General features: G+C 40.3%; 1 protein-coding gene across 7 annotated transcripts in view; it reads right to left on the bottom strand.

Moving 5' to 3' along the window:
• LOC148657609 (phosphatase and actin regulator 1-like) overlaps window positions 1-27,457 on the bottom strand; it is a 125,830-nt gene that overhangs the window by 30,329 nt on the left and 68,044 nt on the right. For 3 of the 7 annotated variants that reach the window (XM_088644080.1, XM_088644086.1, XM_088644082.1), the window contains exons 3-6: window positions 17,701-17,781; window positions 8,893-9,033; window positions 5,036-5,239; window positions 1,084-1,399 (exon numbers count right to left, since the gene is read on the bottom strand). In XM_088644080.1, the coding sequence (XP_088500206.1) occupies window positions 1,084-1,399; window positions 5,036-5,239; window positions 8,893-9,033; window positions 17,701-17,781 (742 nt within the window). The remainder of the gene's footprint in view (window positions 1-1,083; window positions 1,400-5,035; window positions 5,240-8,892; window positions 9,034-17,700; window positions 17,782-27,457) is intronic. The other 4 variants (XM_088644083.1, XM_088644085.1, XM_088644081.1 and 1 more) reach the window with 3 other exon arrangements.

Raw genomic sequence — 27,457 nt, 5'->3', positions numbered from 1 at the left:
TTCTCAGTTTTAGATGCATGTCATGTAGCTTCACTTGCGTCCTCTGGCTTTAAAGTCATTTAAGCTTTAAAGCTACATATTAATATTTTATGACCTATTAAAATTGCGAATGCCAAGAAAGAGTTAATTTTGTTCACTCTTTTACATAATCCATGAGAAGCACACACAGACTTGTGTGGGTCATGCTAATAATACCATCTACACAGGCTATATTTGACAGAAACAGCTCCTTTTTGACACAAATTATTTATGGACTCTTTACGGGTCATCAATTTTTAGTGTCCCCATTAAGTTTTAATTTCCTGATCAGCAAAGTTTAATAATTTAATCATCATTCACTTCCTCTGCAAGTCTCTTTTATCTCACAGTATCAATACACTGTGTAAAATGGCATTTATCTTTACAGTGTTATAAAATTAGATACTAAGACTTCAAATGTTTCAGAAGGCTTGGAGGCTGCACACTCATTCCCTGAGATTTATGCTGATCAGGCTCAAAGGAATAAGAAATCTGCATAGTTTCTTTCATGGTATTTTTTTTCCATCCAGTTTCCTGTGAATTCTAAACCGCTGAAGCAGAATAAGAACCGTTGGCCCTTTCTTGAGACATGAATTGACAACAGGTAAAAAAAAAACAGGATACAAATTGTGCAGAACAGAAGCTGTTTCATTAGACAAAACTCAACAAACACAAAAAAAGAGCACGCACTAAGAGTTCAGATACAACAAAAGAGCTGTATGTGAACAGGGTTTTAAGAACAAAAATCTGAACAGGATCGAGTGGGGAGCTGTGTCAGAATGCACTGGCTGCAAAGGAGCAAATAATGGTTAGTTTCCCACTGAAAAAGCAGAAGAAACACACACAGCGTTTCAGCGGTTGAGCCTTCTTCAGCTGGGGGCTTTCTCCCTCATACCTGACGAAGGCTCAGCAGCTCCCCGCGCGGTCCTTTTCCTGGGGAATTGACCTACCCTTGTCCGTCACTGTCCGCCTGAACAGGTTGTCACGTCTCTGTTCGCCGGCCTAGTTACCTCATTCTGTAAGGAAAACACCCCCCCCCCTCCCAGGGCCCTGCCTACCCCTCACCTCTCCAGCCTCTGCATGGTCAAGGCCAGGGTCTTGTTGAGCTCCTCGATGACTCTGCTGGAAGGCACCGGGTGGAGGGAGATGGGCACCGGCGTGGGGGACAGGTGGGTGCCGCCGTACTGCAGCGGGTGCTGCTGGGAAGGCAGCATGGCCGGGTGGTGCTGCGCTAGAGGCTGCGGAGAGCACTTCTGTGAGGAGTAGGAAGTGAGGGCAGGCTCCATGCCACCCGGGGGAACACAGATCATCACCTTCTTCGGAGGTAGTGGAGGAGACAGCTTGCCCGGCATACAGGGCAGTTTGATGGGCTGGCCTGAGTCTGTGGAGAAATAAATCCAAGCCCATCTGAGGAGGCGTAATAACGCTGCACAGCGCGTACATGAAGGCACCAGACAAACAACTTTGCAACGGTTACAGCTGAGGGCAAGGGTTGGCGATCCCAGTCCTGGAGGACCTGCTGGTGTCTGGTCCAGCCCAGCTCAATGTGACAACTGGACGCTTAACTGACCTCATCACAAGATTATTCTGATTCATCTTTAGGAGCTTTCAGCTCTCAAACGCGTTGGGGGGTCGCCCTGTAACTATTGCATTCATTAATGCGAAATATACATTTCACTTGTTACAAGTTATCAAGCTATAGCAAACTAGTTTCAACAAACTATATTATTGCCACAAGAAAAATTAAAGGGTACACGGCACCTTAAAGAAACACATGTTTTCATATCTTCCTTTCATCGTATTACATATCTTCCCCAAGTGTTTTTTTTAATATTCCAAAGCACAACCTGTCATCAATATGCCTAAGATTTTGTCCTTCCGATGTTCGGCTGCAAAATGCATCAGGGCTCAGAGCTCCCGCCTTCAGAGCAGTCTCCTGCCACTGTGGAAACCAGCGGAGGTGCTATGCTCTTCCCTAGATGGCACCTGGGTGAATGTTTTAAAAGAGCTGTATTTGCATTTTCACATACCTTTTGAAACTATGCTTCAGAACATCAAGCAACGAGCAAACAACATGCAGGAGAAGAATGTAGCCTGCACTATAATAATTGTTAGTGTCTAATAACGTTATGCAGTCTTCAAATCACAGCCAACCTACAGAAAAGTATGGCATGTTTCCTTCTCCATATATATGATATTCCAACCCATGGCTAAATGACCTTGTGAGAGCAGAACAAAGAAAGCAGGCACCCTAACTAAAAGCAGGTAAAGCAGCAAGCAGGTACTGTAAGTAGCCCTCGGTCAAAATACCATCTGTGTCCCTGTGCAGTCCTTTCGCTCATTAAATATCTTTCTGTGACCAATTAAGATCTTGCAGCTTCAGAGCAGATGTCAGTCTGTTTAGGAGAGTCAAAAAAGTGCCAAAGTAACAGCAACATTAAAAACGAGGAGAGTTCGCAGGTCAGCGAAAGGTTATACTGACGAATCTAAAATAGCATTGCTCAATCCACAGTGCCAAGAACAAGTTTCTGAACCCCTAATGTAATTATGGTAATAACAATTTCTTATTATGGTACCCTTTATTAATCAAAACAAGCCTTTTCTTAAGTAAACAAAGGGTTTACATGGACCGTTTCAATGCTTTTTGAGATGCAATGGTGTAAGAAGTAGGAACAATATCAATAATAAAGCAGTGTATGTAAAATAATTCACAAACGCCTAATTTATTGAGCACAACTAAAAGGCTGACTATAATCAGATGGTTACATAATTGGATAAAAGGTAAATGGGGACTGAGTTTGGATAGACTTGTCCTATATGATGATCAGACACTTTATGAGTTTGGTCATCACCATACAGCTTAGTGGAAACAAGTCACACCACAATCAAAACAGATTGATGCTCATCAGTCTGGAAAGGGTTACTAAACAATTTCTACTCTTCTGGGGCTCCATCCTTCTACTGTCAGACAGACCATTTGCAAATGGGAAATCTTTAAGACCACGGAGACTCTACCCATGACCAGTCATCCTGCTTTGATCTCCCAAGAGCAACCTGGAAAATCATCCAGGAGGTCACAGTGAACCCCCGAGTATCCTCTGAGGATCTGCAGGCCTCTCTGAACAGCAGCTCCTCCAGCTGAGGTTATAGAGAGGGTAATGGTTTGGGGACTGAGCGCATGTATGCTCTACTGTTCCAGCAGTTTGCGATTCATTTGCAATTTGAGGATTGTTTTGGCCAGGGAGGGCGATTTAAATCAGGCCCCTACTCTTTACGTCAGAAACATCGCCTTCCACTTGACCAGGAGTTCTTAATATTTGGGTAGTGAGTGTATTAAAGGCCATGGCCTCTATTTACCTGTAAACACCATTGCAGGTACTAAATACAGATGCATAAATGAAACGTAGGAAGCCAGGAGAAATCATATCTTTCTGAATGGCTATTTAGATAGATTTTTAATTTAACTCAAATATGTCAATTTTCAATTAACATGATATCGATTCATTATAAAAAATGAGCAACTAACCTTTGCAGGGATATGACTATGTATTCTTTTTTTCCACAGTATTGAACAGTTGCTGGTCTCTGGAGTTATTACCAGGCTACAGAGAATCCTGATTCTGTGCCTCTGCAGGCTCAAATGGAAAAGGTATACTGGCTTTCATGCAGATCACACTGATACCACAAGATCTCTGCAAAGTGTTGTGCTGAATGCACAAAATCTCACTTCTACCTCTATATTACATTAAGATGCCAGTGCAGGCAGATATGAATAGTTCAAAGAATCGTTTGACATTTGTCATGTACAAAGCGTGCCTGTTTTTGTGTTGTCATGTGGGGTCGTGGATAAAATTTTAACACCCCCCCCAGGCGAGTAAGGAGAAAATGTAATAACTGATCCACAGGACAATTTTGATCTACACAGAATTGCTGAAAGGCTGATTAACAATTTGTCAATGGTGGTAGGTTTAGTGCTGCATCATAAAAAAGGAATAAAATTAACCAGTCAGTAATTTTATCACACGAGGGCCATGAAGCCGTTCTTCATCAGTGTTTGAACACCCTGAGAATTGTTTAGAGCAACTTTAAAATGCTTTATGACTGTATCACATCTCATTTACACTTGTGAAAGATGCTGGAAAATAGGTCAGCGAAATATTATGTTTCAAATTTTGTTACGCACAAGCAGGCAACAGTCCAATAAAGTAACAGTTCAATATGCTCAAAAAGAATTATGAGACATCGCTTCCTCCCGGGAAAAGTATAATGATCAAGGATACAACCTGAAACAGTTTAAGGCGGAAAGCAGACCTCTGTGTAATTCTGGTTACTGTGTGTATGCCCCCGAGGAATCAGATGTGACAAAAAGAGCAGAATCCGTTTCACCATAGTGAGAATTAACGAGAAAAAAACTGTATCGGGCCATCCGCATTGCATCTCAAGAGCATTCATCACCTAAGATTCTTAAAAGGATCATTTACACCCTACACCGAAAAAACCCGCAGACCGACATAGTTAGCAATGGGGAAGGACTCTTGTTTATCCCCACCAGGGTGCTGTTCCTCGATTCAAAATTGCCACCTAAAACACAGAGCCGACAAGTTTTATTGCCTCCCAAACCACATCATCGTCTAGCAGCCTCTGTAGTTCTTTCAAAGCTGTTTACTGCAGAGGCAACACTGATGCCTGAACCATGTGCCACCTCTGTGGATAACAATTTAATCAAATCAATAGAAAGGGATTTCTAGGATCTAGATCTTCCAGACGCCGCGATGCTAGCACCTTAAAAGCCTTGAAAGTGTGGGATGTCAGCAGGCAAAACTTGAATACCTTAAGACATGTCACTGAACTTAGAAACACTCTTTAACCAAGGATTTAACTACGAGGCTTTGGAAAGCAACCAGCTTCATCTCAGACTACCACAGATTCACGGCCACACATTCACTGCTTTCCCGAAGATTGTTACAGAATCTGGAAAAGTGAAAAAGACCGGATACGGGGACGAGGAATAACTCACCGGCTATGTGGTTGGGAAACCGTGAGAAAGGCTTAGGAGGAAGAGCTGGGGGTTGCTTTAGGAACATGGGCTGCTTCACTGGGGTGTCCTGATTGTCACCAGGGAAGGCCACAGGTTTTTTAGGAGGCAAAACCAAGGTAGGCTTCATCAGAGGGTCCTGGGAGCAGACTCCAGTTTCAATAGACGTCTGGAATTCTACTGAGCCTGAGGGACAAAAATACAGAAGGTGTGTCACAGCAGGAAGGGTTCTGAACTCGCAGCCCGAGTGCATAATTTTTTTCCCCTTGATTTACAGGTAGCCCACAAGCAGAAACAGAAAGAGCCTGTTTGAAAACACAGAATTGGATGAGACCTACAGTATGCAAGGGAATCAATCTCACGAAACCGCCCATTTCCATCTTCCATGGCCTAGACAAAGACTTCTTCAACAGTACGGTAGTGTGTGTGTGTGTGTGTGTGTGTGTGTGTGTGTGTGTGTGTGTGTGTGACACTCAGCTGAGCTCAGGCAGTGAGACAGTCCTCTGCAATTGTGGTCTAGTGTGCATAATTGACACTGAATGCCACCGAGTCTCACAGACATACTTTAGATGAACAAATAAAATCATGTGCTTTATACTTCCCTAAGGACTGTAAAAGAAGGCTTTTTTTGAAACACGCACATACACTAAATGCGCTAGCCAATCAAAAGACATTGTGAATATGACTGATCTTGTTTGAAAACAGTCACAAAAAAACATTCATTTTTAAATTTTAACAAAAATATCTGTAATTACTGAACACTGAAATGAAATCAACATCTAAAAACACAGATGATTTGAGTTGCTAGATTTTGTACGAACACATACAGTATATGCCGAATGTAAGTCTCTACACACGTACTGTATACATTGCAGTTTATTTTTGTAATTCAACTCAATCCCTTTTAGAACAGAACTATAAACACAGCAAATTAACGTTTAAGATTTGTTCACACTGTTCTATAAATTGCAATGTGTATATTTACACATTGATTCATTTCACTATTATCTAAATATGTAAAAATGTTGAAAACAAAAAAAAAGACCTCAGTTTCTATTGCTTTTCTCTACTACCATTGGATTAATGCACAGCAGACTTTACCTCAATGAGTACTACTTTCTTTTTCAAATTTCTGAATTTCTGGATATGAAGTGAATCCACAGATATCCGAAATAGTACTTGGATTAGCATTATATCAGAAGCATTAATGTCGGTGTTTTTGTCTTGGGTGGAAGTCCACTAGAGAGTCAGGACACCTTCTTCAGATATCAAGCGCACACAGTCCTGGGCTGTTAAGGTGACTGCTGCCTAAATGAGTTAGACGATACAGCCGTTAAACATAAATGAATGAATTCATTTTATGTCTCTGTTCCTAGAAAATACAATAACCCACAGTCCAATCAATCTGCTTAAAGCTGCTAGGTCCAATTTTAGAGCAGGTAGCAGCTGACACTTACTACAAAAAATCGCTTCTTAATATCCAGGAGCCGTCTCACTCTCTCAGATGAATCCTAATTTAAAGCAGAACCTTCCCTGGTTTATTTATAGCCTTCTTGAAGAATGCTGTTTCACACAGGTAGCCAAACCAAATGTGATTCTGTCTATGGATCTGTTTTAAGATAAGATAGATGTAAACGATGATTTTTCGCTAATTGTACACAAGGTTTCAATGATTAAAAAATAATTGGTCTCAGACAAAAGTCATTCTTTATGACTTTCTCATTAGAAAGAAATGTAACTACAGTCCAGCAGACTCTTTTAATCATTTAAGCCTGGAGTAGAACATAAACTTAATTTGCTTCTTATGACATTTTTTTGGTACGCTGCAGTTCAACCTTCTCTGAAAGCTTTCAGACAGAAAGTTTAGTAGCACTAAAACAGAACACTTTTACCACAATGGACATACTGGACACAAATGTTTTGATTGTTCAAAAGGGTAAAAATACATTAAATATATCTAAAATGCAAAGAAAAAATCTAATTAAAGGGTAAAGCATTTGACCGCATACAGTAGTGAATATAAAACTACTGGTGTCTTGTCCATCATCTTTTGCGACTTTCTGCTTTTGCTGACAATTTATTGTAAATTTTCAATTTATATCAAAGGGTGTTTGGCCTCCTAATGAATGTGATCAATATCTCAGATGTCTTGCTAATTTTGAAATCAGATGTTTTTGCTCACTTTTCAACATTCAACAAAACTCCTGTTTTAAAGATGTATAAATGTTCCTGTACCAGTTGTTACTTTATCGGTTAACATAGTTAGCACCACTTTAACATAGGTCAGCAATAGCAGTGTTTTTAAAAAAATCACCATCATCCTTTAAGTCTTCTGGGAAAAATGGAAAAATACTGAGCATTAATGTAATAATCATCATTCGAATATGTGTAGTCCTTATCTATTCTTCCACTCTTTTTTTATATTAGAGCCCTGGAAGAGTTATGCACAGTAATTTTGCTGCAGTTTCATCCACAAACACATTAATCCCTCTTCTACATGGAAGTGAATATATGGACTTAACTCCAGATGGGAAGGAAATGTCGCAATGATCTGAAAGAATGTTAATTGCTAACTCATTTAATTACAATTCGGTTATACATGAAACCATGGCCCAAGAACACATCCAAGGAAAAAGAAATACAACATTAGGCACTACTACAAAAAGTTCAATCAGTTGTATGAACTGAATCACTGTATCACAGCTGATGAGGTAAACAGGTGAGAAGACCTACACCTAAAATGAGGGGCTACACACTAGTTTCAAGTAGTATAAGCAGCTATATCACCCTGCAGCTCTCAACTTATACCCACTGAGGCTAAGCAGGGTTGAGCCTGGTCAGTACCTGGATGGGAGACCTCCTGCGAAGCTATTGTTCCTGCTGGAAGAGGTGTTAGTGGGACCAGTAGGGAGCGCTCACCCTGCAGTCTGTGTAGGTCCTAATGCCCCAGTATAGTGGAGGGGACACTGTATTGTAGTGGGTACTGTCTTTCAGATGAGACGTTAAACCGAGGTCCTTACTTTCAGTGGTCATTAAAGATCCCTGGTGCACTTCTCAATAAGAGTAGGGAGTTATCCCGGGGTCCGGGTCAAATTTCCCCTCTAGCTCTTTACCATGGCCTCCAAATTGTCCCCATGTATGATTGGCTTGCACTTGCCCTGCAATGGACTGGTACCCTGTCCAGGATGTACCCTGCCTTGCGCTTGGTGCCTGAATTGATGAAGCTATCATATATCTTCACTACTTCTATTGATCGTTTACAAATTCAAGTAATGCATCCTTTCAAAGTGAGTTCAGACAGCTACTTTACACCTTAAAAGACTTATTAAATCACATTGGTGTAATAATGCACCGGGTAAATATTTTAATGCAGCTTGAAATATGTTGAATAATGAACATGCTCACTGTAATGCATGTGGCAATCAAAGGCTCCTTCTAACTCAAAAAGACAAGAAGTTAAAGATTTCATCAAATTATTTAACAGTACTTTGATATTCAGAACGCAACAACTGTCCTTTTCCATCTCAGAATCCCAACATGTAGATAAGGAAAATAATATCTATTTTTATAATCAATGCATGACTTATCAAAGAATTATGTTATTAAAAATGCAGGCTAAAGTCTTTGGGGAGGAAATAACAACTAAACACTACTTTGCTAAAAAAATGAACCTGAAGTGAACAGACGAGAAGCAAATTTGTAGTCAGCCTCATGAGTTCCTGTAAAGACTGCCAACGCAGACGCAAACAGCTTGTCGGGCCAAAGCTCCTGTCAGTAGTGTGGAAATGGGGGCCAGGAAGCCATCCTAACTAAACTGCACATCGGGAGGGAAGACTTACCTGTCCCGTCCATGAGTTCTGGGGTGGGAAGCACCTCATACGTATGATCCTCTGCTTCGCTCTCTAATGTGTTAGACATGGACACCGGTGACTGCCCGTTTTCTAACTTCCCGTCTTCTTTTGTTACAGGGATCGTCCCATCTGATGTAACAGAGAAAGAAGAGATGTCACAAAACTGGTGAACGCTACCCAGGTGTCCACTTCTGAGCCCCCTGCCAGCCCTGGGCTTGAAGAAGCTACAGTAGAATAACATTCGAATGCCAATGCGGTCAAGCAAGCTGTAGCTTTTTAAGCCCAAGGCCAATCCTTCACAAGCCTAAGCTAAAGAACTGGACTCTACCTTCCTCTCCTCTGTCTTGTTTGTCCATGCTGTTAGCATCCATTAAACCTGAATGGAACATAAAGTTAATTTCCGGACCTAAGATATCATTTTATTGCCAGTTTATATAAATATATAACATTATAAAGTGATGTTATATCAAACGTGTGTGGTCAGTTTATAAGTGGGGAAAAAGGACTGGGGGGTCCTGGACCTGCGTCTGGGCGGTTGTAGGTTCAAATCCCACGAGAGACACTGCTGTTTGCTCTTGTGCCCTTGAGTAACATTCTTCCTGCTTTGGGTGCTTCACCTCAGCTGTTGCAGTAAAATCCCCAGCTGTGTAAATAGTTTCAAACATAAGTAGCTTTGGGTATGAGTGTCAGCCAAAAAAATAAAACAAAAAGAGTGGCTAGCACTACAACACATAAGCTCTACATAAGTAGTTTTTCTAGCTTGGCAGGGGGTGTGATCCCCACTGCTTTAGTTTTCACGATCGTAATCCCTCCTCTTTAGGGCGCTCTGGTTACTTTCACCAGCCCCCTGTTCTGCTCCTTCTCATTTAAGCCTGGCGCTCCTGCTATTCCTGGCTCAGCATTGGAAGACAGACGCCCGGAACTCCGCCTACCAGCGGGTCCAGGAGAGACCCGACGGCATCGGCTTCATCACGGCGTCCTGACCGTCTGAGTCCGGGGCTCGGAGCGCCTGGCCTCGTCATCCTGTTTTTATTCCCTGTCCCTGTACCGGATCCCGTTCCGGTTTTTAACTCTGTTGTCCCGTCTTGGATGGATCGCCCAGTTTTGGACTTTGGGACTGCGCCCCGGATTTCCCCCCTGGACTCCTCGGACTTGTTCGCCCTGGCTACGCCCCCCGAGCACCAGATCACCATCGTCACACCCCCTCATCTGTCAACCCCTCCTGATCCTTGTCATCTCCTCCCTGTCGTCCTTCTCCGCTCACTTCTGGATTATACCGACTGCATAGGGTTCAGAACTCTGCTTCACGGGAGCCTGGACATTAGTCCCCCGCCCTCAGTACCAAAGCTATCTCCTTTCCATTCATGTTGCTGAGAACATCCCCCAGTAACAGCCCTGGATGAGGCCACTGTGTCAGCTATCTGGAACAAAACCCTAGTTAGCCAGCACAGGCACTGCAAAGCTCTTGAAAGACAGGCTTGCAAGACTTCAGTTCTTTAACCCCCTTATTAAACAATATCATTATCTTAATATAAGTAAAATGTCACCTAATCCTGATATTTACTACATTTTTTCTCTGTTATATTCAATTAAAAACTACAGAATGATCTTACATTTCTACACAGATGTTTCCAGCTCTCTCTGTATTATCACAGTGTGTGTAACCAGGGATAGACTTAATTTTTGGAATACTACCTTGTGTCCCTTGTTTCCAGGACAGGCTTCTCCTGACCTGGAAAGAGTGACTTTCTCATAATGAATGGATGCTTAGTTTTGACCAGTGTCTGGGATCTTGGTCATTTTAGCCTGTGTGAGATATAACTTTTGTATATGTTTCAAAATATAACTTGATCCACCAGAACATGATATTATTAAGAGCTGAAGATCATTCTTCATTAGGTTTACACACCATTGGATCTGATGCAATGGATCTGACAATGCCTTCTGTTAAAAATACTAAAATATCAGAAGTGAAGCTAGAGTATGGCATAATTCAGGTGGCAGACCTGATCGTTTGTCAGGGGTACACTGCTGGGCACCTGTTCTGCAAAGCCCAGACAAGAGCCAGGCCCGCTGTGCCAAAAGATCAGCCCCTGGCCCCACTGCTACAAATCGCCAATAGAGAATTAAATCACGGACGAAATGACTACTTGGACAAGGAAGTATTGTCTACAAAATCACCAGTTTTACGTGCTCACACAACATTTGCATAACTGCAAAACCACAATCTTTAATCAGTAATAAAGGTAATACAAAAATAAAGGAAATCGTAAAATACACTGCAAAGCACCAACACTGTTTCTGCAGACTGCCATCTTCCTAAGTAAAGGATCTTCACAGGCTTGTATCACTGCTTTGGATGTGAACAACATGAAAGCAAAGCAAAGCCTACACACAAATACCCTCATTCTTTCATTTTCCGATAACGTCAGGTTATCGGATCTAACGCATGTACTACAAAACTCGTGTTTTCAGATGTATTCTGGACAAAGAGAAGGGACCATCACATGGCCTACTTACTGTGAGTGGTGAGCCCTTCACTGTTCTTAAATCCATTACAAACGGTGATCAAAATATCCTAAAATATTCCTTAACATGTTTTCACTGAAAACAAGTTCCTACAATGAGATTCACCATGGTGTAATGCCCATAACATCACTACACAGTAAGGGAGGCTACTGTATGTCTTTTACCTCGAAAGGAAAGAAATACAGCGGGGAAAAAACCCAACACAAATGCTCAAACCAGAGGCCACCAGGGGAAAGTACATGGGAGAGCACTTAAGCCTGAGATCAGAAGACACTTCTTTACCCACAGAGTGGGAGTGTGGATCAGGCTGCCCAGCCATGCTGTTCACGCCAACACCCTGTTTTCTTTCAGGAAGCTACTGAACTAGATCGTTGGATCAATTAGCTGCTAACAACCAAATGGGCTAAATGGACCAAACGAGTTTGTCTTGCCAGTAACCATATGTAAAGTACGTCCTTCCATTCACTTATTTTGCTGACTTTCTGCCTTCATGCCCATTAATAATTTATAGTAAAAATCACAACATATGTCTCTAACATGGTACCTATCCCATGATCAACCATGAGCTTTAAATACTGACCCAGCAAATGGGCTACGAGACATTTTGCATTAAAAAGAGAACTAGTGCGCAGATGCAACAATTCCCTATCGAGACTGCAGAGGACCGGAACCACTGTAGGCATCTATTTGAGACTTGCCTATTACTTGGAATGCAGTAGTGGTAATAATGAGAAACCTGCACTGGTATTTTCTTAAACATTACAGAAAACTCAAATTAATTTAAATATATCAAAATACCTCAAACAAAAGATTATATACAGTAGGTGTTGGTTTAAAAAACTGTTTTCTAAAGTAGACTTTTATAGCACTGTACAGAGAATACGTTACATGAGATTGCTAAGGAAAGCTATCATCAGACTAAAGATCTCTTCTAAAAATACCCAAACAACTCACTATTTCCAAACACTTAATTTTCTACATTTCTTTTAACATAAATGAAATGTGAAAAAACTGTACCTTTGATAGACTGGTGAAAAAAATGGTCTCTAAAGATTACTTCTCAAGTGTCACACCTGAATGGCTTAATTTTCATAGCATGCATATCAAGAGTGTGCAGCTCAGAAAAGTTTATGTTTGCAAATAATATGTAGAAAAATTAACTGTAGAAGTATCAGAAGAAAATACGTTTTATATAACAAATGTAAATCCAAAATATTTAAAAATGTAAAAGTACAATAATTTTTATTTTATTAAAATGTACCAACGAAGAAAAACAATTATTAAAAGAAAAGCCTTTAAGGAAAAGCCATTGTGCATTTGTAGAACACAATGTACTGACTAATTCTGACATTCAGAGCTTATTATTCAAAATAATTCAACAATTATTTTTGTGCTAGTGAAAACCATCTCCAAAAACTAGTGATAATATAATTAAATAATTCATTAGAAAATTTACTGATGAAGGGAATTATGCACAGTCAGTAATTATTATTCTCCAACAGGTAGTCTGAAAAATGTGGATTAGATTCCACTACAGCTAATTGCTGTTCCCTGATCCCATCTATTAACATTATGTTTCCTTGAAACACAGGCTGTCTGTTACACATTCTTTGACATAATGAAAAATCATTTGTATGAGGATCCTAGACACAACTTTTGAGACTGGAACTCATGATCTTATAACTTAAAAAGAGAGCTTTAAAAATCTAATTAAAATAACTGTGACAACCAGTTAGAGGCATTTTTCTTATTGCACCAGATCAGATAATTGGTATGCACAAACGGCATAATTCTTACCTACCACTGTCTGCTGTTTTGAATTAAAAAAAATCAGTGCAGGGCATTTGTGAAGCCTTTCGATCACCTCAAAGAAGAGATGTTGCCTGTAACCTTTTCTAAAATGTACAGGAAGTTCACATGGTGTGAAGATGGGGTCAAGGGCATTTTGGCGACAATGAGACTATTCATCACCTACAAAGACACACAGAACAGATAGAGAAGTATCCTTCTCAAAGGTGGATTTCATATGCATCCTATATACTGTATGTCATATATACTGATTAAATGTCAAACTATGTATACTGAATATATATTGTTTTTAATTATATATAACAAACCTCTGAGCCACAGAGAAAGAAAGAAGAATTCACACTTTTTTAAGACACTGCAGCAGTGCTTGCTATACCACATGCACACAAAAGACGAGTGACTGTCCAGCTTTTGTACCCCTGTGTTTTATTTTGTTAGCTGACTAGAACCACCACAGACAATTGTTTTTTTATTTTTTTACCATCACCCTGTTTCAGATTCTATAGAGTACTTTCTTCAATAATGAACACATTTCCTTGGTGTCGGCAGCGCTATCCAGCAATGGAACCACTGATCCAGCAGCCGGACACACCTTTATCTGGAGATAAAGGTAATAAAGTAATAAACTCTATCAGTGTTCACTCCTGTAATTATTAGGAATCTTGCTGTTCAAGTTGAAAGGTAAAATATTAAAAGCATGACTGCATGCTGGTAGATCTACCACAAACCCTATTAGACAGGGTTCGTTATTTAAGCAATAACATACTATCAAAAAATTTAAATTTAAATATAAAGCTTCTTGTCTTGGAGTGAAAAGGTCCGCTTCTGTTGCTGGTGACCCTAGATTTAGAACTGCTCGATATTTATTTAATTGGATCGGGTTTACTTGAAAGATTTAAAACGAGTGCATTAATGATGCTGTGTATTATCTGGCACTCAAGGTACAGCTTCTGTTCAGTACTATTGTCATTTAAAACCTGTTTTCTTTTCATTAGGACCAATCAATACAACCTGGAAGTGTGGTAAATGCTAACAACTGCTCTTCTCTGTAGCCAAGTGAGTCAAATTCTTTCATCTCATCCCACGGAGTACAGCTCAATCAATACAAAAGACAAAGTTGTTTTCCAAGTTTCAGCTTTAATCACCTCAGTGTCGTAGAAACCCTTCCCCAGACATCAAAATCCAAGCAAACAATCGCTCCATGACACTCAAAGCTCTAGAACTTTATTGTTTAAAAAATTTTAAAAAGAAAGAGGGATAAAAATCCCATCATGAAATATCCACAGAATTAATTCAAAAGAATTAATCCAATAATTCTTTGGCACTAAAACTTGTTAAACTAAATATTTTAACAGGAAGCAAATGATGGAAATACAGATATAAATGTATTAAATAATTATCTGGAGGTAATGTAAATAATATTTTGTATATAGTAAGTATAAGCATGCATACATTTACAGCTTTGACTTGTATCTGAGACATTACATTATTTTGCAAAGTAATCAGAACTGATGTGGCCACTCTATGATGCATCCACAGATCACCAGTCAAGCAAATCTCTAACAGAGGGTAACTCTATTGGCAATGCATCGTTGTATAATTCAGAGTCACTGGTACTGTGTGATAGAGGCATCTTGATGTCTATATACTGTACATGTGCTCTCTCCATATAGCTTATCAGTCCACTGACAACTTCAATTGTAGGGTTGCCATCACAATTTTAAATAAACTGGAGTTCAGCTATGATCCTTAGCTCTCTATAGAAACAAGCCAACCTCTTGTCTTCTACAGGGTATGTGGAGTACTCCAATTGGTTAGCCAATCAGAATGCAGCATTCCTCATACGCCCATATTGCTGTTTCAGCCAATCAGAATGTAGCATTCCAGTCTTTCACCCAATCAGCCCTACCACAGCACTCAAATACGATGAATGAGCCGGAGGAGGTTTCAGTTCAACTTTTGAGACTGTGGCTTTCCACTAGTGCAGCAGGCTAATGAGTAAAACCAGGCCCATACACCGCAGGCTGAGCAAGCAAAAATGCAGACAATGACAAAAGTGGGCAAAAAAAGGCAGAAACCAAATTTTGTTGAAGAGATTGATAGAATTGCTCAAGAAGAGCAATATATTGCATCCATTTTATTTGGGAAACTTTCTCAAACTACCAGAAAGCCGACAGGATTAAGACAATAAGATAACGTTTCATAAGAAAAATGTCAGGGATAAGAGGCAACGCAGAAATACGGTTAAGAGTGTAATATGGTGAAAGACCGCTAAGGACATACGGTATACCACACTGTAACTCCCTGCTTTAGAATTGTGTACATCACCCTTCAACGCAGAGCATGGGTATGCTGTAGCCTGTTTTTAAAATCAGTATCCCTGTGCACCTGACAAATTAAAACAGTTGTACTCTTGTACTGTATATCTTACTGCTTGTTCCCTTTCTTTCAAGCATCCTCCTCCATAAAATTCACGAAGCCAGGGTCTGTCATACTGCTGAGCAGCTCTAGAGGCGTTAGCATCTGCTGGTGCAGGTTGAGCTCTCTCTCTCGGCTGTGGAGAGGAGGTACGCTGCCCCGTACTTCAGGCCCATTGAGCCTGGCGAACAGGCCACCGACAGCACTGCTGGCTGCCACCTGTGATGCAGTGTTTTCTCAAGCATCACTTCCTCAGTGAGTCCCACAGACCCGTAAGCCAGCCCAATACATTGCTAATGAGAACTCCCTCCCTCATCCCTCATCCCTCATCCCTCATCCCTCATCCCTCATCCCTCATCCCTCATCCCTCATCCCTCATCCCTCATCCCTCATCCCTCATCCCTCATCCCTCATCCCTCATCCCTCACAGTCTCCCTTACTCGCCCTCACCCCTTCCAGGCAGGGACTGAAACACAGACTAAGACCTTTTTCCTCTTGGCTGTTCTTATAAGCCTCTTAATTAGCCCAGAGGAGTGGCTAATTCCACACAGAGCTCATTCCGACAGCTCCTTTCCCTCATGTGGAATTCCACTCCCTCTGACTGCCAATTACTCATTCAGACCAGCTGTGCATCATTTTCCATTTTTTCCAATTACCAGGCAGCCATGTTGGCTCAAATCTCCACCACAGGGCATGTGTCTTCAGCCAAGATGGTGGTTTTCTCACAGATGTTGCAATGTATTTGAGTATTGATATACTGTTATTCAATTAACCTTATTGTTCATATGTGATGGTTTATATATATGTAGCTTCATATATGGTTCATATTTCTATATATGCTGTACACAGTATGTTAAGAGTCTGTTAACAGCATTTAATGAGGAAAATCATTGAAAATTATTTTGCAGTTCTCTGAGACCACTGTCTCAGAGAACTAAGATAGTGAGATGCAAATAGATGACACTGTATATCTACAAAAATGCAAATTGAAAATTAGTATGTACAGTTAACAGTCTAGAATTTAAATCATAGGATGCTATGTTAAATTGTACAATCCAATGTAAAGACCTCAATCAAATATGAGCACATTTTGGTCACCATGCTCCTGATCAGTCCAAACGCATGTTCAGAGGAACAGACACATGAAAGGAACTGAACCTTTTAAGTGTAGAACAGAAAAGAGAATGAAGGGACCTGACTTAATCCACAAAGACACCGATAGCCCAGCAGACATCTTCTAATGCTTATTTTATTTCTACATGAACAGTGAAACACAAACTAAGGGACACAAGTGGAATCTACATGGAAGTGCATTTACTATTGAGAAGAGGAGGAGCCTCTTTAAGCAAAGAGTTGTGGGAGTGCCGACACCCTGGCTTCTTTCAAGAAAGGCCTAGATGAGAAAGTCTGATTAATAACCTACCGAGTACCAAAGGGGTTAGATGTGTTGAACGTCCTACTCACATTTGTTACCTTTCTTATATTCTTATGTATATGTATGTGATCATATTACAATTGGAAAATTGGATAGATAGTAAGCACATAGCTCTGTGAGATGCCCTCAACTTTGAAACAAAACCTTGCAACCTTGTAAGGCAACTGTTTTTCACCATATAACTGATACTGAAAATGGGACACAGCTGTGACTCTCTCTCTCACACTGGACCTGGATCTGGAAAAATCGCACTCAGCGCTCGGTTATTCCTTCAAATTGGGCCCATAAATAATGGCCCATGAAAAACTCCTAACTTTCCATTTTTCCTAATTAGAAAACACTCTTGTTGGCAGGCATCACATCATTTAAATGATGTGAGATAGTTGAAACCTCGGGCCATTTCAACCTTTAATTTAATTTTGACACAATAGACATCCCTTTCTCCAGCTTTACAATTCTGTGGTTAACCTGTCACGGTGGAAAAAAGCTTTATGAATATGATATGAACACGTCTGCACTTCATACACAAGACCATAAACAGAAGGTGCGTAAGTCATGGAGAGACAGCAGGTGCCTTAAAAGAATATTAAAACCTTCTCACTTACCTTTTTCAAAAATTTCCTTCAGCACACCTCGCTTAATCAGCTCTTCTCTGCTTTGCCTCATTGATATTTTTCTCTCTAGAGCTAGAAAGATAAATTCAGAAAGGTGTAAGCCCCAAACCATCCCCTCGGCTTCCTTTTCTTTTGCAGTAGAGTTCCGTCCATCCGTCTAATTGATCTGAAATGCATTCCTCATACAGTATGTCCCCACTCTTTAATGGCTTTTAGCTTTCATCCGCATCTTTAGAATTTGCTTCTCTGATTTTTTTCTTCTTGGATCAAAAAAGATCCTTTTGTAAAAGGGGCTTGAACCTCTAATAGACTGACCCTTAATGAGGCCATGTTTTTTTTTAACGCACTCATATCTATTCTCCTCTCAAAAAGGAATTTTCTGATGGTGAAACGTCTTCACTTTTTTAAATATATATTTAACGTTGTTAGTATATGGATTCACATCAGCATGTTTCGCACAACCGGAATACATGAACTCTGCAGAAAATCTTGCAAAGGAAATTATAGGTTATATGAAATGAATAAAACATAAAAACTTGAATGAAGATATTCCATTGCATTTTTTTGCAAACGTGTTTTGGTGAAGGGGATTTATTTTTTCTTTATCACCATTAATTGGAAATGTTGTTTGCCTAATAGGTAACTACCCATCATGAACCTTGTAGATGAATGTTTGAGAGTCTAAATAGTTTTATAACCAGCGCTTGTTATAAGACTTGTTACATGACAGAAGATCACCTACCCTTGGAAGACACTATTTGAACCAATTAGAACAAATAGCGCTTAGGATATTTTCCAGTTTGCATTATTTATTTTTTAAAAGCGACACCTGTAAATTGTACCGGTTTCAGGGATACTGAAGCAGTGGAAGTGACAAAAGGTTTCAAGACAACCTGGTAAATCTGCAGGCTTTGCAGTGGACTAAAAAGAAGTTTGAATTTGACTGGGCCAAGAGTAAGGGGATCTCTGCCTGAGAGATGACCTGCTTTTGACAGAAACTCTATCCAAAAGTCACCCGACAGCCAAAACTCATTTTTGGAGGTACTTTAGTTGTTTGGAATTAATAATTGGTTAATGGGTTAATTACCAGACTGGAACAGTCCAAAGCTATGGTCAGTTAATGCTGTCTTCAGCAGCTTTGAAAAAAAGACATTAAATGCAAAGTCAAGCATTAAACTTAAAGTAAATTAGCTTTTATTACTAAAAAACACAATTTTGACGATTAACTACAATTTTTGATCCAACATACCATGTCTCCAGTAAATGGGGAGTCTTCCTATGCAAACCTAAAAAGATCACCTACTTATGGAAGCTGTGATAAGCATGAATTGTAGAAAAACAACCTGCCTAATATGATTATAGGAGTCTACAACCGTGTACAAAATATTTCAAAAAGAGAGATATGTCCACAACAATGGCCTATAGTAATGATCTCTAGTATTCTGTCATAATCCTCTATTTATCACAAGCTTCTGAATTAAAAAGAAGGTGATAATTGTAGTTCCAATTTTAAAAAAAAAACAAGTTTCTCTGAAAGATGGCCCTTCCAGTAACCATTTTTAAGTACAAAAAGAGATTTTTGTAGATGTGAAATACTGTTCCTTCGAATAGTTTAAAACCAAAACCTTGATTTAATATTTTGCCAATGATCTTTTTCTGTGTTTATTTCTTAGAGAATGTTCATATGCATCTTGTGAATTTGACTACAAAAAAACTAAATTTAAAGACGATGAATGATTTTGCAGCCAAGTGTTGGGTAGGCAAAGAGTCGCTGTGAAGAGAAGGAACATGCTTTTCCAGGATTACCCAGGAGACTCTGAGAGGAGTGGATTAAGAAATGATCACACAAGGCTGAGTTACACTGGGTCTTCTGTCCTATTAAAAACATACATCTTGTGCTCCAGATGTATAGCTGCGTGGATTTACTGTGGCTTTGCAAAAGCACCACTAACAGGGTAACTTTGATGATATAATAGTAATCTATTGGTATTATAAATATATATATATATTAAAGATCTCCTCGTGAATGAGCCAGGCCATATGACAAGCTCATCCATACTTTCAAACCCATGTTTCCTGTTACAAAAGTATAAACCTGTTACAGAAATAGTCTATAAGTAAAACTCTGCCTTTAGTTTGAATAAAGTGGATGGTTCGCCTACTAGTTTGCTTTTGAAACATCTTCCATTTTGTGTGAATGACTAAGAGATCAGATCAGATCACTTTATTGGCCACATACAATTTCTTGCATTAGGAATTTGTCTTTTCGCATACCCCAGCTTGTTCTCCATGAGAAACACAGACAGGGAGAGAAGCTTGGGGTCAGAGCACAGGCTCAGCCATTTATACAGCGCCCCTGGAGCAGCTGGGGTGAAGGGCCTTGCTCAGGGGCCCGACGGAGTAGGATTCCTCTGCCAGCCGCGGGACTTGAACCAGCAACCTTCCAGCCACAGGTGCAGATTAAAAGCAGGGCGGTTTATATATTTGATATAGATGTTCTGAAGATCTTGGGTGTAGAAGAACACCAGTTTTATTCCAAACTAAACTCATTTTCTAACTTGGCAAAGATAACTATCCCATCACCCTATACAACATGTAGGTAATTCAATTTGAGCCACATGCTGTACAATGGCTTATTGTCACGGGAGCCGGTCCTGACTCCCATGAAGCGTAGTTTAGGACCCTGTGCAGACGGTATAATCCGGAAGTGACTGGAAAAGGGCTACGGGGAAAACACAGTTAGGAAAGGAAGGGATGGCGAACAGGGGGTGGTGCCGTCAGTGATCAGGTGCAAGGAGGGAGCACAGGGAAACAAGTCCAGGGAAGTCCAAAACGGGAAATCCAGGCACAGTCTAAAATCCCAAAACCGGGTGATCCATCCAAGACGAGACAGGGTTCCAATCCGGAGCGGGATCCGGAACAGGAGCAGGAGGTTAAAAACAGAATGACGAGGCCAGGCGTTCCGAGCCCCAGACTCAGCTGGGTCAGAACGCTGATCGGAAGCCTAAGCCCTCAAGCTGCGGACGTAGGGCGACTTGATGGTAGGCAGGCATCCAGGCGTCCATCTTCCAATGCAGGGCCAGGAATGGCGAGAGCACCAGGCTTAAAAACTGGCAGACTCAACAGAGGACAGGTGAACGTAACGAACTCAATTAGGAAAGGGTCGGAGCGCCCTTAAGAGGAGGGATGACGATCATGACACTTATCAGTTCTGGGCTTATCCTGGTTTCGAGGCTTGCAGCAACCAGAGATCCCAACTAAAATACACCTTCAGCTGTTCCTGGAAAATGTGGAGATCATACTTGCCAAAAGCTGTGTAATGACTAAATAACCTGGCACCCCGATACTCCGAGAAGAAAACGGTTTTTATTAGGAAATGTATTATGTATTGAAAGGAACAGCTGATGAAATATCAGGTTTATTTTATTACATTATCAGAACCTGTCAATGAATGACCTTTGAACTTAAATGACTTCAAGGGCAGCGACAGTTACATAGTGTCTTTTCTATTCTAAGAAAAGCTCTATTGATTAGTGGACATTGTTCATTTATTCGGAGGCCTCTTTTATCAGTTCATAGTCTTATTTATTAAATAAAAAATGATGTCTGTATCTGTTTCAGTCATTACATAATGGGATCTAATAACTGTTAGCTAATTCACTGTCAAACCAAGAACTGTTTGTAGGAATTTTTGGATGTTTAACAATCAAAATGATTAAAAAAAAATAACATTTGACAGCTCGTTCCTTGCCATCACCACTTTAAAAGGCTGCAGAATATTAAACATAGCTACTTATTGTTAACAATGTTTCAAGTATGACAGTTGTTATACAGCAAGCTCAACAGAACACAAGATACTGGTGCTCAGTTAAGGAACTAAGACTAATGCATTAAGCAGTGAACAGCAACGCACAGAAATGAAGTAAAACAGCATGTGGCATAGTTAGTTCAAATCTCTTCTAGTTACGCTTCACCGTTCTTGCTCAAGACAATCATGAAATCATACGATGCTGCTGGTAATAAAAAAAAAAGCAACAACACTAACGTTAAACCGTTTAACAAGTATAAGAAAAAAAATGATACTCCTATTAGTGAGTCCAATCATTTTCATCAATGGCCCCCACCAAAATTAGAAAGTTATTACAAAGAATTTAACGTCACATAAATATGACATTATCGAGGGAGCCTTGACAGAGCCAGTCGAGTAAGTGCAGAAAACAAGTACCGTAAAAGCTCTGAGTTCATCATAGCTGTGTACCCACGGTATTTTGAAATGTAAAATGTGACTTTGTTCTTGCTAACAGCTTCGGGAGGTTTATTGCAAATGATGTTCACAATTGCTGGTTCTTAAGGCTGCTTTTCGGAAACCCACTGAACGCTGTCTGGAAGCCCTGAAGCATCTGATCCTAAGCACATCATTACCCAACAAGGCGCTGTTTACGGGGTAAATCTTCAGAACAGGGCAGGATTACTGTTCACTGCATTTTGTAAACTGAACAAACCCTGGATGTGAGAGAGACGGAGCAGTTTAATGCACAATTGAGGGGGGAATGATTTCCTTTCCTCCAGCGGCCTGTTACAGCATGCGTTCCTAATGGAACACAGCTCGTGTTGTATATGTACCTCGCAGAAAACCTGAGGTGCATATTTTCCGTCTCGCTTGTTTGATTGGGGTGGTAAAATTCAGTGTGCTTTATGAGACGGTTTTAGCTGCCGCTACTAAGAGAGTAGAGACTAAGAGACTTCTAAAACTAGAAAAAAAGGTTGAACAGCACTTCTCCTGTGCTGCTGTTACTGCTGTTTTGGGGAAATCTCTCTAATTTCACCTGTTTTCTGCCTTCTGAAAAATGTGTTGAACAAAAATAAACCTCTCTCCAGTCTCAAAAAAGTCAACCATAAAGCTCCGTGGAGATCCTGTTGAAGAAGGGATGCCAGAATGGGTCCCTAATCTTAGCGTGCTCCACGATGACATATAAGTAGGGATTCTCAGCGATGGAGTCATCACAAAACCCACTTTCAAGCAAGGCGTTATTGTTGAGTTATCACTATTTTAGATATTCCTTGCCAGGGATCTACGCCTGACCACCGGCAAATGTAAGGTACTTCTGATGCAGAACAAAGACCACCTTGACCTCTGATGCAGTTCTCTAGCAGATCTTCAGGCATGTCATACTGACGCACAGAAGATACTGAGACTGATACTCAGAGCACTCTGGTCTGCCATCAGCAGGCAGTCGAGAAGCAGTGCCTAACTCTCTTGATTCAGACTCACAGGAGACTCTGGAGAAAACTGAGCACATCCCTTACCTCTGATCACATCTCCAACAATGAGAGGCAGGAAAATGCATCAATCCACCCACTCCTTCAGAGTTGCAAGTACAGGTGTATAACCTTTTACGTTTTCTAGATTTATGTCATGCTTTAAATACCCCACCACTTGATTTTTTAAAACTCTTTAATGTTCATGGCTTTGTTGAACTAGCCAGAATGTTGGCTGATCCTTCTTCCTGGCAAGGATATTTTATTGCATATTAAATTCTTTGTAAGCTTGTAAAGTTACTCAGAAGCTACAGTAGGAAACAGCATGAAGAAATTAATGCTTATCAATATGATACAGAAGATTTACAGAAGATTTCTGGAGTTACATTAAAAATTTGTTGCAAGATATAATCCTGCAAACAACAATGTAATGCAGAAATAAGATACCTAATGGTACTTAGTACTCTTTGGATTAAAACCAATTTTCCCACTTGTCTTTACAACTGAACCTGTTTTTATTAGATTTTAATGTTCCTGCGTTGAACACTTTTGTTACTATTTAACTCATATCTCTCAGGAGGTAAAGAAAAAGTATGAATTGGGAGGAATTTCATTAAGACAAAAATATTGATCTCTGTTTCACCCACCAGTGTTGAGCAACAGGGACAAGTTATCTGATTTTGAGTGGATGAGGCCTGTGACCAGTGTAACAGATAAAACTCCAGAATCCTACTGAGGCCAGTCAGAGAAAGCCAAGCAGTCTAAATTTAGAAAAAAGCAGCACTCATTACTTTGGTTTACAGGCGTTTTTTATAGTTCAAATGCTGCTATCAGCAAAGACATTTACTGTTACCACTAGGGAAATAACTGACTTTGCATGAGCAAGTAGAAGAAATGCATAATTTTCTCTACAGCCACAGCTATCTCATGTTATTTGTTATTAACATAAAAACTAGAATGCAATGGGAAGAAAGGAAAACTTAATTAGAGAAATTAGTGTCTCTTTAAAGACACTTCACTGAGCTCTGGTGCCTAAAGAGCAAGTAGTAGGGTTAGAGAAACACAGTCGATCCACACGTCTGGCTACAGCTGTGTAAGAGTGCTGGACCTGTGCTTTTACCTATCTTGGTGTGCAAGAGCATTAATGAGCAAGCAAAAGTACCTCTTCTTTATTACTATTGTTTCTGCATTCCCTTCTCTCCTTGAAATGGCAAAACGGCAATAAAGACCTTTAAAATCTCACCGAATGGAAAAGGGAGAATGACACAACTGGAGGACTTTGCAACATGCACGAATGTTGCACTGTTTGCAGATTTAAATATCCAACAGCACAGTGTGATCCCAAGAACTTTAGAACCATTACAATTCTGCCCATCTGGTCTGCCTGACCCTTCATAGCTAAGTGAAGATGACACTTGAAGATGGGGTAAATGTGAGCTGGCACGAGAGCGAGTTATAACAGTTCAGGATGCAAGGCCTATCAAGGCAGCTACATGCAAAATATTTACGGCTGGGCTACTAGAACGTGAGAGCTGAATATATCACCTAATCTGAATGGATTTCTTTGGGCTCGTTTCACTCCTTCTAAATCATTCTTTCCGCCTGAAGGAATAGAAAACACAAACCTCGCCAACCTCAGGATTTACAGAATAATCCCATTCCTGGCAAAATAATAAAAACAATCAACCTGAAAGGCCTGTGTTCAGTCACGCACACACACACTGTTGCTACCACTGTTGCTGCATGCTACCACAGAAATTAAAACAAAGATTAATTCAGGCAGATTAAACTGAGCTCTTGCTCAAAATCAAGGTTTATGATGTAACATTGTAAGCCAGCTACATAACAAACGGATAACAAGAGGGACATGCGTGGCACAGGTGCAGACACACTCAGTTATGTAATGTCTTACTGTCATTGAGTTTACCACCAGGTTATCTAGTGAGGCCCCTGAGGCTGGAAGAGCTCCATCCTCATTGAGACAAAGACCAAATTCTTACTAAGATTTAAACAGAAGCTATAGGCATGATTCCTGTAAATAATTCATGCAAGAAATCTATTCTACCAAAGCTTTAAAAAAGGCAAGTCTGTGCCTCAACTGGAGAGACAAAAACAAATAATTTCAACCCATCTGGTTTTGCAAAGTGTAGCCCTTTGGTGAAATGGTCTGATTATTATTCAACAGGTGCATCTCACCAACAGGTCCCTCCTTTTTCAAGGGACTTGCGCTTGCCGAAACACGATGTGACAGTGGCCCAACCTCTAGCAAAAACTAGAGCTGAGGTAAACACTGGGAGTTTGGTCTTTGTGTAGCGTGTTGGACCTAATACAGAGGATGATACAAAGGCCTGATGCCTACAGAAGACACCAAATTACAGCAAGAAAATCAGTAAACCTGTGGGGTGCTGAATTTAACAGAGCTCTGCACAAATGCAAAATGTTTTTAAAATAAACCATTGACTTTGCCAACCTATTCTGGCTGGTCAGGTCAACTGGCTGTTATTTTGATAAAACAGTTAATGACCAGGCCCAAATCAGGTCGCCTGCTGATGACAGTTTCCAGGCAGAACATGAATCCATCTGACTGCTGTAAGAGCCTGGCTGGTTTCATGGACTCCATAGCTCAGTCTCCATAGCTCTGAACTGCTGGACCGCCTGCCTCCCTCAGGAGACCGGACACTTTCCAGGAGTGAGTCTGATAATCATAAATATCGGACAATAATCGCCAATATCAGTGAATAATAATCAACTACCATCTGGTGTAGCTATTCATTTCTACCTTGACAGGTCTAAAGCAATAACAGGTTTTTTATTTTCCTGATGCCTTAAGATTAAATTGCGACTGGAACTGGCAAGCACCTCTTTTTACAGGCTTTGATTTAAACCTTTTAAAGTTATTGTCCTGTTATGGGATAAAAATGGCTTGTTAACACCGGTGTCCTGTGCAGCTTGGAAACAAGTTTCTTATTCACCATTTGTAATCTTTTTTTTCTGAATCTCCGTTATTTAAAGTATGTGGCAGGAAAATTCATATTGATATTGAACCCAATCCAACTCTTGTAAGTAAATCACCAGAGAGTGGCACATTCTCATGAAGGAGAAGCCAACCCGACAATTAATTTCAAATGCAATTTAAAGAGGAGACTTTAACTGCTGTACGTAGTATAGATGTCCGCATAGATTTTTCTACAATATTTCCCATGCCCAAATAAAGTATTGTAGCAAATTGGAGGTTTTAATTTGCTGTAACAATCAGAAACTGTAACAGTAATTTGCAAGACAACTTAATAACTTGGTCCTTGGTGTATTTTCAAAGGTGCTGGCTAGTATGACAGTAAACTAGGCCACATCGGTGGTAGAGAGTACACATTGTGTCTCACTCAGATTCTCAAGCCTGGTCAGCAGAGATGGACAGCCAGAGATGTGGCCTCGAGCTATAGATAATCTAAACAGCGCAGCTGTATTCTCCTGCAGATCGAGCCTCTCTACTTTTCTTTCATTACTCGCTGCTTAGAAAGCACTGTCTTCCATACTGAGATGTCACAGAAACATTAAATCCTGAAGGGGCCTGAATGGGTGTTTGATGTGCAGACCTTCATCGTATGCATGGCATGTGAGGTTGCTACAGTACTTTATTGTTAACATCCAACATAGGATGTGTATCGGGTAAAATTTTAACATTTAACATTCACCTCCACTATTTTGTTGAGCATGTAGATACTGCAGTTGATACAATAGACAATGAAAGCCATTTTTTTGTAAAGCAGTGTTTAGAGCAATTTCCCTGGTGTAAGAACGTGCTGTACAGACCTCACATTATTCCCCTGCATTCATACCAAAGGGAAGCCATGCAACCTTCCAAGTCAAAAATGCTTTTGTTCACCACTCCAAAAGCAAACCAGCACTAGGAAACTACTAAATAAAGTAGACAGTGCTCGTGAAATGCACTATCAGCCTACTGTATATTCTTTTTGCATTTTAGCAAGTGTAGGAAGGCAGATTTTTGGCACTTGCAGTAACAGTTGTCAGCTTGAACAGAAAACAAACCGGGTGCTTTTCACTTCTATTTCTTCTGCAGAACAGCAGAACGGCAGCTGGTGTCTCCAGTTCCATGCTTTTCTACGTGTAACCCAAGTGTGGATTATCTGATCCCCTGGCTCCCTGGACCCAATACTGAACCTATGGTAACCCTTTTCAAAGTGGCAAAATGATCTGACGGCACTTTCTGAAATCATCATGTTTTTGGGGATGAACAATGGGGATTTACCGACTACATGACACATCACATTTTTGTCACTTTGCTACTGAACTGCAAAGGTACAGTATGATAATAGTGACGTTTGTTACGTGCGATACTGACTCTTATGTTGGTTTAAATTTTTTCTTTAACAATACAGTGTGTTGCGTGCTCCCACAATTTTTGTGCTGTATTTTGAGGTCATTGTCAAATGTTTTTTCTTCACCAGCAGACACAGATAATGTGATGTAC

Source organism: Lepisosteus platostomus, chromosome 8, assembly GCF_059453375.1.
Source record: "Lepisosteus platostomus isolate fLepPlt1 chromosome 8, fLepPlt1.hap1, whole genome shotgun sequence".
Lineage (NCBI taxonomy): Eukaryota > Metazoa > Chordata > Actinopteri > Semionotiformes > Lepisosteidae > Lepisosteus > Lepisosteus platostomus.
This window is presented reverse-complemented; position numbering and strand designations above follow the sequence as displayed.